Source organism: Xenopus tropicalis, chromosome 3 (assembly GCF_000004195.4).
Source record: "Xenopus tropicalis strain Nigerian chromosome 3, UCB_Xtro_10.0, whole genome shotgun sequence".
Lineage (NCBI taxonomy): Eukaryota > Metazoa > Chordata > Amphibia > Anura > Pipidae > Xenopus > Xenopus tropicalis.
Genome location: NC_030679.2, coordinates 121902753 through 121917108, shown reverse-complemented (window position 1 = coordinate 121917108; position 14356 = coordinate 121902753). Strand labels below are relative to the sequence as shown.

Genomic DNA, 14356 nt, shown 5'->3' with positions numbered 1-14356 from the left:
AATTATTCTTGATGCCAATGTTATTAATAGGGAAAATGCATAAATATATAGGAAGGCCGGTATTTTTTTCCAGAAAAGGTGGTAACCCTAGGCTAATGGCATTTTCTACCCTGAGTTAGAGACACACACACAGGGCAGACTTTGGCCTAAAAACGCATTCTTTAGCATTTCCATGGCAAAATTCACTCAGAGGCCAACAGGGAGAAAACAACACGTATGGCTATTGCCATGAAATGAGTGAATTTTGCCATGGAAATGCTAAAGAATGCATTTTTAGGCCAAAGTTTGCCCTGTGTGTGTGTCTCTAACTCATTTATTTAGTTTCTGCTTGAAGTAAGTAGGTAAGTACACAAGTATAACAAATACATTAATTTCTGGCGCTAAGTGGTAGTAACTTTTTAAAAAATAAATCTACTATCATTTACTAAATGTTTGTTCTTCTGATAATAATTTCTCATTAAGATGTTTGAAACCAGTGTTTTAGCTAGTGACCCCTTGGGGAAATATGTATTCAACATCGGCATGCTATTCTACCCAGACACACTGAGCAGCCTGGTGATTATGAAAAGTGGTAGATTTCTTGGAACAAATTACCTTTCAGACTTGGCCGTACCCTTTTAATCCATCATTGCTTTCTATGTATTTCCCATATATATTTATGAATGTTACAAATGGAAGCATGCTTTAGCTAGGAGCCTATAGTGTAGAGAAGGGTAACCTGTGGTTCTCTAGATTTTGTTAAACTCCTGTGAGCTGGATTCCAACATTATCTGAAGAAGCACAGACTGGATATCCTTGCTATAGTGACATCTGCTGCTTTGCTCTGATGCGGAGATGGCACACAGTTCTGCAGCAGCCCAGCTCCTCCTAACTGTACCATTAAGCTTGGCCCAAGGTGCAAGGGTTAATTTTTCTGTCACTGACACAAGCGGCACTACATGTGTAGGGTTATTTCACTCTAACATACCAGGGATAAAAAAAAATAGAAATAAATAATTGAAAGAAACCACAAAAGCAAACAGTTTACTAAAACAAGCCCAGTGATATTGTGAGGAAGCGATTTCTGGATAAAGTTATTATTATTTTCTTTGTAAGATCAATGCCGGTTTGTCCTAGGAGGCAGTGCCCTTCTCCTCTGCACCAGCAAAATCTAGACAAATCCCAGAGAACACCAATGACATCCATTCCTGAAGGAATAAGCAGCCCATCTCACCTTTGTTCCCTTATTTGGAAGGGGGTCTGTTCATTCCCCTTGGCTGCCACAGTCATGGAAGCAAGGGGACTTCTATATAAATAGAAAGTTTGATAGGACCTCTGTTGTCAGAAGATCAGGACTCTGCCTTTTCTTTCTCTTTCTCTTTTTCTTTCTTCTTTCCTTTCTTTAGGAAGGATGGGGTGCGGAATTTCTTTTTCTTTTTGGAAGGCGACTTAGTGGGAGATCCTTCGGGGGATGCATTTGGTACTGTCTCGCTTTTTCCTTTAGGAGTTTCTGTATCTGTGACTTTGGGTGGTGTTTCCTCAGGAGGAGACTGATCCTCTTCTTTTCCATTCAACACCACAGCCGGTGGGATTTTCTCCTCCGTGGTGCCTAAGTCTGCAGGTGCTGTGACTTCTTCCTTTCTCCCTGCTCCTTTACAAAAACACAACATGAATGTTACTAGAGCTGCATGATTTCTTTCTCTGTTATATGCCTTGCATAATGCATTTGCAATTATTATTATAGAAAACTAAGCTGGTGAGGGCCCCCAGAGCCAGGAATTAAAATCATTCAAGTGATTTATAGGGGTAATATATAACTACAGTAGATGGTAACACAATAAACTTCATTTTAAAATGTATTTATTCATTTTTTTGTGATAAATGCTGTTCATATTAATGCACTCTTTCTTGCCTTGGATATTGTTAAGATTCATTTTTCTATTCTACAATTATTCATTATTTAGTAGCCTGAGAGTGCAGGCAGCGCAAAACAGGATGGAAGAACTTTTAATGGGGGTAGGAATGGATACTGTAGGTGAGTTATTTTCTTCTAACGCCACAATAGAACTAATTATACTAAACTATACTAAGAGTGCAATTAGTGAAGGCACAGGTTTCCCCAAGTTAGGAGGTTATTAGGGTAACCAAGCTATTTCAGCCATTAGTGATCAAGGTGTGCATTAGTAATTATGTGTTAGTTTTTGAGCAAAAAGCAGACCATCCCTTGTGACACCAGCATACAACATGCACGTCTACCCAGGAGCCTGGAAAGGAAAACTTAACACTTAGATGTCTCCCCACACTGTTACAGATAAAAACACAACTCATTATTCAATCAATTCTTTCCAAGTCAGACTTGCAGTGGAATATGTTTAAAGCAGAGGTGATACTTGGGCTCATTAACAAACACTGGGAAAATGTACACATAGGCAGAAACCCTTAACAACCAATAAGTGATGAGGTATGTTCAGCCAGCTGCAGGCAGAACAAAGAAAGCAAACATTTGATTGGTTGCCATGTTGGCAAATTTGCCCAGTGTTATTTTTATTACAGTGGACAAATATGCATTAGTAAAGTAACCCATAGCGACCAATGCTTTTATTATTCTTTCTGATGTAGACTTATTACTGCTAAATGCTGGTTGCTATGGGTTACTGTCTGCCTGGGGGCAAAATTGTTGTGCGTTTTTACATGAGCTCTATTGTCCTGCAGCTGTTTGGGAACTTACACAACTAGTAAATCCATTGTAGAAGTTGTAGGTCACATAAACTGCAGGACCATAAGTGGCACCCCTGGTTTAGAACATAACAAGGGTGTATGATTTATTGAACAGTATCATTGTCTTTGTTAACATTGCAAAATCATTGCTGAATCTGGTTACCCTCTAACCATCACATGAGCTTCAGAGGTTAACCTTAAAGGGGGCTATCCAAGGTCCAATGGTCCAATGTGACTGTAGATGTTAGATAATGTCTATGGCCTAGAACTCTACAACTTACACGTGGAATATATTTATATATGTATTCATTTATAATAAATATTGTTGACAGGAACGGAGAGCTGATAATTTAGAACCCTTCGTGAAAAAGTGCAACAAATGTATGGAATGAAAAAGTTCTTCCAAAAGGTTTTCAAAAATACATTTAGTTAAATGGTATTTAAGATTCAGGGTAACCAGATGCTTGCAATGTGTTAAGAAGGGAAGGTGAGAATATTTTCGGAGAAGCAAAAGGGAGCGAGAAGAGAAGCAAGGTGGGTTCAGCCATACTTACTAAAAAGAGAGGTATTCAGAGTCTGAGGTGACTCCTGCCATGAGAGAGCACATGGAAAGAGAAGGGAGAGGTTGTGGGGACACACACAAAGGCACAATGACCACAATGAGTACAGGAACAACTGGATGTGCCACAGAGGGAGAAGGAGGACAATGGCTGAGGGTGACATTGCTACTTTCCACAGAAAGCAGCTGCATTTCAAGAAGAAATGACAGTAACAATTCCCACATGTGTTTCTTCCTGCCTTTGTGTGTGTTTGTATGTGAGACAATCTTACAGTGCTTCGCACTGCCCTTTAATGATGATATCTCTCCCCAGAAAACTGGTGAGTACTTTATTTAACATAAACATTTCTAAAATACTATGGAAACTGAAAGATAATCTACCAGCTTGTCCTGTTCTATAGTCTGCAGAATGATTTGGCTATAACCATATCCTACTGTGAAGTCTTCCTTCTCCCTCCACCCAAATCACAGTTATTTCCTTAAAAGGTAAAGATATACCAATTCCCTGTAAGGGTGCATTTCTCTATAAATGGGCTGAAAATCGGTTACTGCTCCATATGTGATCTAGGTTTTCTCCATTCAAGAGGAGCAGGGAGGTGTGGTCTTGTCATCTGCTAAATAATGCAGGCAGTTCAGCGGAACAATGGACTAATGGCTGGCTATAGCATCCTATTGAGTGATCTAATTGGGTAAGAATAATATTCACTCACCAAGTACATTGCTTAAACCAGTTATTCCCAAGAATTGGGGTTAGCCCCTAATAAGGGCCAGAATAAATAAAATAGAAGGGTGAAACCTAATTTTAGAAGAATACATTTGGCTACCATGAATATACCAGGGATTATAGCAGCGCACTTCTTAGTGTGTTCATACATCTTCAATTCTCATATGAATTGAGGAGGCCTTGATTAAAATCATGGGCAAATTCCCCTTAGCATAAGTGCATTATTGTATGACCCAAATATCTTTTCTACTAGGTTTGGTAAAATCCCTACATTTTAGAATTTCTGAAAGATGTGTTGCATTGTTGCTCCTTACAAGCTTGGAGAATTCAATTCTTATCCTATTCTTAGGTTCCACCTACCTTCTGAGGACTTTGAAGGAGAAACAATAGGAACTGTGGTCTTGGTAGGACTTCTGACAGGAGAAGTAGGTGGGGTCACCAGTGATGGCTGTGAATCCTCTTCAGGCTGTTCCCTCTCGTTTGGATCTATAAAAGACATAAGAAAATGATGATCAACCTGGCCAAAGGCTACTGCACTTCTCCACAATTCCATAGTTTTAAGGGGCCATAAATTCCTTTCGATATACAAAGAAAGCACATCTCTAAAAACATAGCATGGAATGTCCACACTGTGCAGGTAGTTACAGGACCTCACCATACCTACCATCAAGGACATGTTTTTTTCTCTCTACTTCTTTTTTATACTCTTCTAGTTCTTGGTCAGTCAGTTGGCTGAAAGGGTTTGGGGGCTCAGGTTCTGGTGAAACGTCTTCTAATGGCTCCTGTTTCATTTCTGCTTCAGTTCTTGAAGCCAATTGGCTGTCTGCAGACTACAAAGAGAATATGGTTTAGCCTAAAATCATCTATCATAAGCATATACATTGCACTGAAATGAAAGTTTTATTACTTTTTCACAATAATGTATGGAGAAATAACCTTTAAAATTAATTTGGTAGAATACCCCCAAATTAGAGAATTTTACCATAGTCTCAAATTATCTACTATTTACAATTCAAGTGACCAGAGCGCTGGAACCAAAATTCATAATACTTGACTTAGGTGAGTATCAGAAATTCAACCAGGGTGGCATTTATTGGGAGTATTTTCTGGTGTCACAATGACTTGAAATGTACAGTCTTGGTTTTCGCTTTTATATACTACAGTGGCCAATGGGTGCTCACGGCTTGGAGCAGTGATACCCAAACAATGGCTCATAAGCAACATTGCTCCCCACCCCCTTTGATGTTGCTCCCAGTGTCCTCAGGTAGGTGCCTATTTTTACATTTCTGGCTTGGAGTTAAGTTTTGGAAGCCCAGAGATACAGTTTTACTCCAAGCAGAACCTCCTACAGGCCAGCAGGCCACATGGGGGTACCAAATAGCCAATCACATTCCTTATTTTGCATCCTCAAGGAACTTTTTTTATGCTTGTGTGGCCCATGCAACAATTTACATCTGAGTGAGACTCACAAGTAAAAAAAAAAAGAAACCCTGGCTTGGAGTATTTATTGGTGGTATTTACTGTAGATGCCCCTATGGAAGGGTGAGATGAAGAATTAGTGAGCTGATGAATGCCAGAGACTAAGTAAGTCACCACTAGGGACTATAGTTCCTTATCTGATAAATGAGGGGGGTACTTTGGCCTCCTTGGGGGTCCTAATCTGTCTTTTATATACATTTGTGGAGGGAACTCCTCCACAATCTTCTTATAGGTATAACTATACAAAATATTTTATGAATGACTGCTTCACAGAATCTATTGGTGTTAGAGTTGCTAGCAGTAGTTATTAGAATAGAAAACCTATAGCTTTGTTCCTTAGCTCCTAACCAATGTTGTTATTTAGAAGGTGTATCTACGCAATTGACTGATTGAATCCCAAACATTGTTGAATCCTGAAGGTTGTCTGTTTCTGTCTTTGGAATTTTGCAAAAGTTTATGTTGTAATAGGCACTAGGATACGCAAAATAAGTAAGGTGGTAGTTAACTCATTCTGAGCCATATAATTAGACATAACTATAAAAGCAGTTTATTCAATTTTCTGGTGTGTCACACGCAGATGAATTTATTACAAGAATATATTTACCAAACAATTAAATACACAAAAAACACACAGTTTAATGGATAGCCTATTGTGGTCATGTGATAGGGACCAATGAGAGTGGGCCTTAAATTTCCAGGCTCTACAGTTAAATATACTGTATGTATATATCCCAGCCATTCTCCTTATAGGTAATACAGACCAAAAGAAAAAAAAGTTCTTACCGGACTTCTGCTTTTGTCAGTTATCACGTTGGCTAATAACTGAGACTGGGGCCCAGCAGACTTAAAATCCTGACGATTTTGTTCTCTTATCTATAGAGAAAAACATAGATTGCCATAGTAGTGTTATTTTAATAGCTCTGCAACGTTAGGTACCTTTAGATGGGAATTTCTGAAACAAAATAATAGCTTTGTATCATATAAGGCTGAAAAAGACACTGAGCGAAAGCTCAGAGAGGATCTGGCCGGAAGATACTGATACCCTGGCAGGGGTAACACATGATTTTAGGCCTGTTGCTTTAACATCGCATATTATGAAGGTGTTTGAGAGACTGATCCTGGATGCATTATGTCCTTTGGTGAAGTTCTCTCTGGACCCTCTTCAGTTTGCCTATCAGCCGTTCATGGGAGTTGAGGATGCCATAATACACTTGTTACATCGTACTTACTCTCATCTTGATAAGCCTAGGACCACCGTAAGGATGATGTTCTTTGACTTCTCCAGTGCCTTTAATACCATTCAACCGGCAGTATTGGGGGAGAAATTAAGGAACATAAACATTGATATCCGCTTGGTCTCATGGATTATGGATTATTTGACCTGTCGTCCTCAATATGTCCGACTACAGAACTGTGTGTCTGAGACCCTGATCTGTAGTACGGGAGTTCCCCAGGGGACCGTACTGTCTCCGTTTCTTTTTACACTTTATACATCCGACTTTAGATATAACTCGGAGTCATGCCATCTGCAGAAGTTTTCTGATGACTCTGTGGTTGTTGGGTGTATAAAGGAGGGTGATACCTCTGAGTACCAGTCTGTTGTGGATGACTTTGTTTCTTGGTGTGAGTGTAATTACTTACAACTGAACATCAGTAAAACCAGGGAGATGGTTGTAGATTTTGGGAGAAGCAAGATTCATGTGACTCCTATATCTGTTAAGGGGGAAATAGTGGATATGGTTTCTGATTATAAATATCTGGGAGTCCACTTGGACAGTAAACTTGATTGGTCACTTAATACAATGGCACTTTATAAAAAAGGACAGAGTCGGTTGTATTTTTTGCGGAGGCTCAGGTCCTTTAACGTCTGTAGCATTATGCTACGGATGTTTTATGAAACCGTTGTGGCGAGTGTCATTTTTTACGCGGTGGTCTGTTGGGGTGGTAATATTAAGGTATCGGACAAGAACAAACTGGATAAGCTTATTAAAAAGGCCGGATCTGTGCTAGGCATGGAGCTTGACTCGGTGGATGCAATAGCTAAGAGAAGGATTTTATGTAAAGTACAATCCATTGTGAATAATCCCTCTCACCCGCTATATAGTGTTTTTGCTGAGCAGAAGAGTAGTTTTAGCCAGAGACTAATTACTTTTAGGTGCTCTACAGAGCGACATAGGAGATCTTTTCTCCCTACGGCTATACAAATTTATAATTCCTCTCTCTCTGTATTTCATACACATATATAATACCCATAAGTGGTTGTTTGTAGGTTGGTATTTATTGTTTTATGAAGGTTTTTAGGTATTTATTGACTGTGTAATATGTTTTTGGAAGGGTTTGTTTAAATTTATATATCTTTGGTAATTGGGAGCACCTGTAACCAAGCATAAACAATTTCCCTTTGGGATTAATAAAGTTTTTTGAATCTTGAATCTTGAATGTAACACAGAAAACTTTATTTCCTACCTTATTCCTTGTCTCCAAGACTTCTCTTGGGTCAGTGAAAAGTGGCACAAACTGATTTGAGTTCTCAATGCGGATGGCTATTCCACTGCTGGGTTTAACCACCTCATCTGCTTTGAGCCACTGTAGAAAGGGCATAAAGCAAGATAAGCAACGTAAAATATTTAAATATTTCAAAATGATGTACCAGAATGGGAAGGCTCTGACCCAATTGACATATTTCCTTACCGTGGTCTTGCTTCTAGGGCTGCCCACATTGTCCTCAGCCACATTGACCCGAAGGTAAGTGTTTGGCGTGTTCAGCCAACGGGTCTTTTCCTTCTGCTGCTTCTGGGCATGCTGCCGCAGGGTGGAGATGGGGACGCCTTCCTCCTCAAAAAGGAAAGCAGTTACTGTGGCTGGGATCTCCACTTCGCTCTTGTGCCTTGTCTTTTCCTGAACAAACGGGTGGCGGTAGGAGTAACCTGTTCTGTAACCCTACAGAAAAGCAAAGCAACACAATCTGAAGTGAATATTCAAGGATAAAAACACATAGGTTTGATTAATAGAGAATGAACAAAAACTAAAAGAAAAAACATACATTACTCAAAGTTATAAAGGAGTAATGCCACCTTCACTGCACAGAAAATTATGTTATAATGTTTCACAATTTATAATGTGATGTTACATGTCCAATTCTGGGGTGCCTCAGGCAACATTTACAGCAGAACTATCCCCCTTACCTGTCCTAAATGTTCTACACACTTACCAAATTATCCATCATTCTCATTAGTGCCTCAAACTCATGTTCCCCCAGCCTGCTCTTCTGCATTGGCCCAAACTTGCTCCCAGCCCAGCCCACTGTTCCCACTTCATGGGGACGATATTTCTCCCTGTCCAGCAGGATAAGATTATCCGGGCCCCCAGCACTGGGCACAGCGGACACCTGAAACATGAATCAGACAAAAACACAAATAAAACAAGGATCAGTCAAAGTGGCATTGTACATATTGTCTGCAATAATATGCCAGTACCAATGAAAGAGGGTTGGGTTCACATGATGGATTCAGTACCTGCCGATAATGCCTCTGCCATTAGCCCAAGTAATATTATAGGACTGCATCAGTTCAAACATATGTCCTGTAATAACAGGGGATGGATTATAGCATTAGCCTTTGAAAAGTCTTGCCTACACTCAGAGCAGTGCTCTCTAACCAGGCATTTCATATTTGAAGTGTAGGCTGGCGGGGGTAATTTGCCCATGGAATTCCCCTTTGGTACTGCGCCTCTTTATTTGAGTCTATGTAAGAAGCATGTGGAGTTCAGCAAAACATAAAAGGGGGATAGGAATGAGGAAATGAAAGGAAATATCTGGTTGGTTCCTATGAGTGATTGCTGTGGTGTAATTTAGGCTTTAGTTGATAAATCAGCCAGTGGTGTAGGGTCATGTATAGAAAGAGTTAAATGCTAGGCAATGGATTTTCAAAATTACAGTGTTTTATCTGATGCCACTTGTGTTCTGGTTCTAACAAGTTTCTCCCTTTGATTTCATAATTAAATTAATTTTAGTCTTGTTATTCTAGTAGCTCTAATCGTTCCTCAGCCTGTTTAATCTTCCCCCCCGCATTACCAGTTTCTGGCCAGTAGGTCATGCTGTGGTGCCACACCTTTCCTGTCCTTAGTCATTTACTGAGGGAGCGTTTTCTTTACCACTTGTGATTTGGCAACACATGGTGGGGTGATGAACACAAGCCCCTCACTGGCAGTTGCCATGGTTACAGAATGATATTTTCTGTCATCCTGCAGATTGTTTATGTACCCCTTATTGTGGGCAACAAATTCCGGCCTACTTGGGAGCTATAGCACCGAATGTAGTATAAATTACATACATAATAATGCATACTTTTTTTTATCCTGTGTCTTTTTTCTTGGAATGGCCTGAACCATAAACCACTTCTCTGTTTATGTAGGTAGAAGGCATGTTTTACTAATGGTGATTATGGCAATTCCTGTAAAGTGTAAATGTGCCATGTAGAGATTAGTTTTTATTTGTTTTTCCTTTATTGTATATCTGGCACAGAAGATTCAGTTTCTGCATATTTTACATATTATATTACATATTTGCAATCTACAGAGAAGCCTATAATCTCCCAAAATTGCTAATGGGAGACAAAAACATTATTCCGGCCCTACAAACATACAGGCACCAGAACTGGAACAGCCAGTGTTCACATAGGGGTGCTCCTGCTATTCTCTTCCACAATCATATTATAGACAGGGTATATATTTCTCTTTAAGTAAACATTAATTGTTTTATTGTTTGGAAAGACATTTATACTCTTTTGCTTTTATACATATGAATGGGAATTGCGTTGGGAATTGGGATTTGAATATACTATATAAATCTATGCAGGGGAACCCTGTACCTAATGCCCTAAGCCAGGGCTGGAATAGGGGTAGGCAGAAGGGGCAAATGCCTAGGGTGCAGTGGTGGGTGCTAGACATGTACCTATTCTGCTTGCCTACTCTTTTAGGGATTTCTCAGCACTTCTGCTTTGCATGTCCTTAGGTTAGGGGAGTTCCAGGAGAAACCTATATCTGGTAAAAGTGACACCATTCTGGTGCACTGGGATTCCAAATAGGCCCTGGCATTTCATGAACACAGAGTCCCCAAAAGCCCCCCACCAGCCCAATAAATAGTGACTGTCTATGGCACTTTACAGCAGCCCCTCTGGTATTTGCCTGAATCCACAGATTGCCAGTCCTGCACTGCCAGGCACAAGCACAACTGCATACTGAGAAAGGTGCAATGTTATGCACTCCATTCTGCGAGAACAAACAGCTGTGAACATAGGTGCAACTTCAGTGGGGAGGTGGGTAGGAATTGGGCAAGATGAAAAGTGAAAAAAGGTGCTTTTCACCCTCCAGAAAGTAAACCATAAAACCTATTTGTATACAGCAATAGGGGTTCCTTGGTAACCTAATACTGCATCAGATGTAATCTGTAGCTACTTTTGGTTAGCATATAATTGCCAGTACTTTATCAGTTGGTTGCACTCCTGTTGACCAGTGCTAAAAAACTCATTAAATGTAGTGGGACAATTAATTCTCATATAGCACCTTCAAGGGCCAGATTATATTAAAGGGGAAGAAAGGTATGAGCACTGGGGGGGGGGGCAAAAGTTAGGTACCCCCCAGTGATTGTAATGACTTACCTGATGCCCTGGGGCTGGGGTACCTGGGAGCCAGTAATCCTTCTCCTTCTTCTGTCTTTGCGCTGCTTGCACATGTGCAGTAGAGTGAAGAAAAGCTGAACTTTAACAAAAAAGCTGTCTTTCACTCTACTGCACATGCATTGGCTCTGGAATTGTGAAGAAAGAAGACAGGAGGAAGAGGATTGCTTGCATGCATGTACCCCAGGCCTGTGCAGTTTTCTGCTGACAGGGGCATCAGCCCGGGGTATCAGGTAAGTGTAACAGTCACTGGGGGTGCCAGAACCCCCCCCCATACCTTTCATGATATCATACAATAAAGCATATGGAGCCCTTGAGCAGATTGGGGGCCATAAAATCATTTGGAGAGTTGCATCTGTATTGATAATCTAATTGGGAACATGTACGATATAAAAAATGTAAGGAGCAATCAAATAATTGTCATTAGCTAAAAAAACAAACAAAACAAGTTAGAAGTTATGGTTTTGATCCAAGAACAGTGACTCCCATTACCTGGATTTCACAGGCTGCCTGCAGGTGGAAGATTTTATAGAAAGCCTCTTCCACGGTTTCCCCCAGTGCAACGACCCCGTGGTTCTGCAGAATGAGGATCTGTGGGGTTAAAGATGAATAGATAAGTACAACATCCAGCTCTGGTATTTTGCATACAGATGAGCCAACAGATGCTCAGCGTAGAAACATCAGGGAATCAACTTAATCTAATTGCTCCATTTCCAGCCTTGGAGTTACCGTATTAAGCAATATTCCTGGGGATTGCAGCACTATGTTCTTATAGAAGGCATGCTTTGATTTGTAATTTCAGTGTACAGAGATGGAATCTGTCATTTGGCATGCTTGGCACTTGGTATGTTCTGGATACGGGCACCTATTACTTTATTAGATTTTGATAAAAGATTTATTCTTACTAAAAGGAAAATGCTATAACTATGCAGAGCGGGGCATCAGACACAGTACAGTGGATGGATTGGTATCCTGGTTTACATGGGAGGGGAGGAAAGTTGAAAGTGTGGAACAAAGAGCTACCCTCTGCCCATGGAAATCCATCCCTCAGCATAATACTGCCTGACAGGCTGAATCCCACTGATCCACACAGATTACAGCAATGGGCGCATTCCCTGTAGCAAGCAGTTAGAGGGACACTGTGCTTGTGTTTAAAATGATGATCAGAGTGTAGCCAATGAATGCATGATGTTTCGGGGGAAGCCACCCCCCTTTCTCTAGTACAAATTCTACTATTGTCCTCGATATTTGCTAATGGGAAAAATCTACGTAGCATGTGTCTAGCTCGCTATATTTGGTTACCCCACATTGTCTCTCCTAGTCACCCTGTGGTACAGAGAGGCTGATTTACACTGATTACACCAATGCATTTGCCTAAAGCAGTGATCCCCAACCAGTGGCTCGGGGGTAACATGTTGCTCCCCACCCCCTTGGGTGTTGCTCCCAGTGGCTTCAAAGTAGGTGCCCATTTTTAAATCTCTGGCTTGGAGGCAAGTTTTGGAAATGCAGAAATACAGTTTTACTCCAAGCAGAGCCTCCTGTAGCCTAGCAGTCCACATGGGGCTACCAAATAGCCAATCACAGCCCTTATTTGGCATCCCCAAAGAACATTTTTCATGCTTGTGTGGCTCCACCAACACTTTTTACATCTGAGTGTGGCTCATGAGTAAAAAAGGTTAAGGATCCCTGTCTTAAAGCAACCAATTTTAGTGAGCGTGGTAGTGTCATCATGGAGTGGGTATTGAGTGGATCATGGGTAGCAGTCTGGTATGGGAGTTAAGTGGATTGGATTGGGGGAGTAATTGAGTGGACCAGGGGCATGGCTGGGCAGATCAGGGCATGACTGGGCTGGCTGTAGGTGGAACAATAGGAAAGACTATATTCAAGCCCGGACTGACAATCTGTGGATTTTGGCAAATGCCAGAGGGGCTGCTGTGAGATGCCACAGTCACTATTTATTGGGCTGTTTGGACCTTTGTGCACTTGAATTGCGAGGGTCTATTTTGACTTCCAGTCCAGACCTGGCTATATTTACATTGTTGGCATATGTGTCTCACTGGCTACTGTAGCAGGTGGGAACCTTATTGCCAACTTGGCCTCTCTGAAATGAATTGGCTATTGCCCTTACTGGCCTGAGAACTGAACAATAAGATCAGCCAAATTCATATCCGCCTGCTGTTCATTGATGGGGCCCTAAACGTATCTCATTGTCCAAGGGCCGCGCTGAGCAATGCATGTGGTCCGTAGCTGGTGACTGAATGAATAATCCCAATTTGTTCCACCAAATCAGACAAAGATTTGGAGACAAGAATTTCCAGTCATAGTAAATAAGGGACATTTTGTGAGAAACCAACACCTGTTGTATATCTACCTTGCATGTGGGTCCCAAACACTTCTGAAGTTCAATTCTGTCATCTTCTGCCTCCATGTCTCCACTGTATTCATAGTACATCACCTCCCCCGCTAGCAAGGCATCATGGGAAATAGGTAAGAGGCCACATTTCATTGCTGATACCTATAAAACAGACAGAATACTTTCTTGTGGTGTAACTAGTTAGCGTATAAATGTGGCATCGCCCATTTTCACAAATATATTTTAAAAACACGGGCACATTTTGGGGTGTATTTCTAGACAACTCTCCCAGAATGCCATGGTGCTATAATCCATATCAGTGATAATTCACTTCAGTGCTTTTAGGAAAAGCCTATGGTTTGTTTTGAAGAAGGGGCCACCTGCAGTCCCCCAGACTTTGCTTTTTCTCAGCTCACAGAATGTCACTGAAGGCTTTTGGGGGAGATGCGGGGAGTTGTAGACCAATAAGCACCTGGAAGACTGCAGATGGTTCATCCATACTCTGAAGATTTGTTTTGTCATTCCCTGTCATTCCACCCACACACTGTGCTTCTCTCACCACATTTTTTTATATCTTACTAATAATATCCAACACTTCCATCCATGCACACTGGGTCTCCCTTACTATTAGTTCTATGGAGCGCCATCATGGTCAGAGTATGGCCTCTGGGGACACCATACTTACAGCTGTAGCGGCTGCTGTGTGTAACTGGATGATGCACCTCACGTCAGGTCGTGCAGAATAGATGGCTGAGTGCAGGCTAAAGTCACAAGAGGCAACCTCAAAGCTGGTACTTCCCAGTTCCACCGTCTCCCCCAGAATGTTAACCTTCACCTGTGGGTGACATTGAACAAGCCTGGTTATGATA

General features: G+C 41.1%; 1 protein-coding gene across 1 annotated transcript in view; it reads right to left on the bottom strand.

Moving 5' to 3' along the window:
* Nucleotides 1-1352: 1352 nt before the first annotated feature.
* Nucleotides 1353-14356, bottom strand: part of add2 (adducin 2) — a gene marked incomplete in the record, with an annotated part of 43039 nt that continues 30035 nt past the window's right edge. Inside the window, 11 exon segments of the mRNA NM_001102963.1 lie at nt 1353-1630; nt 4341-4466; nt 4645-4810; nt 6243-6334; nt 7909-7919; nt 7922-8045; nt 8151-8399; nt 8671-8847; nt 11627-11725; nt 13506-13649; nt 14173-14322. Coding sequence (NP_001096433.1) covers nt 7909-7919; nt 7922-8045; nt 8151-8399; nt 8671-8847; nt 11627-11725; nt 13506-13649; nt 14173-14322 — 954 coding nt within the window.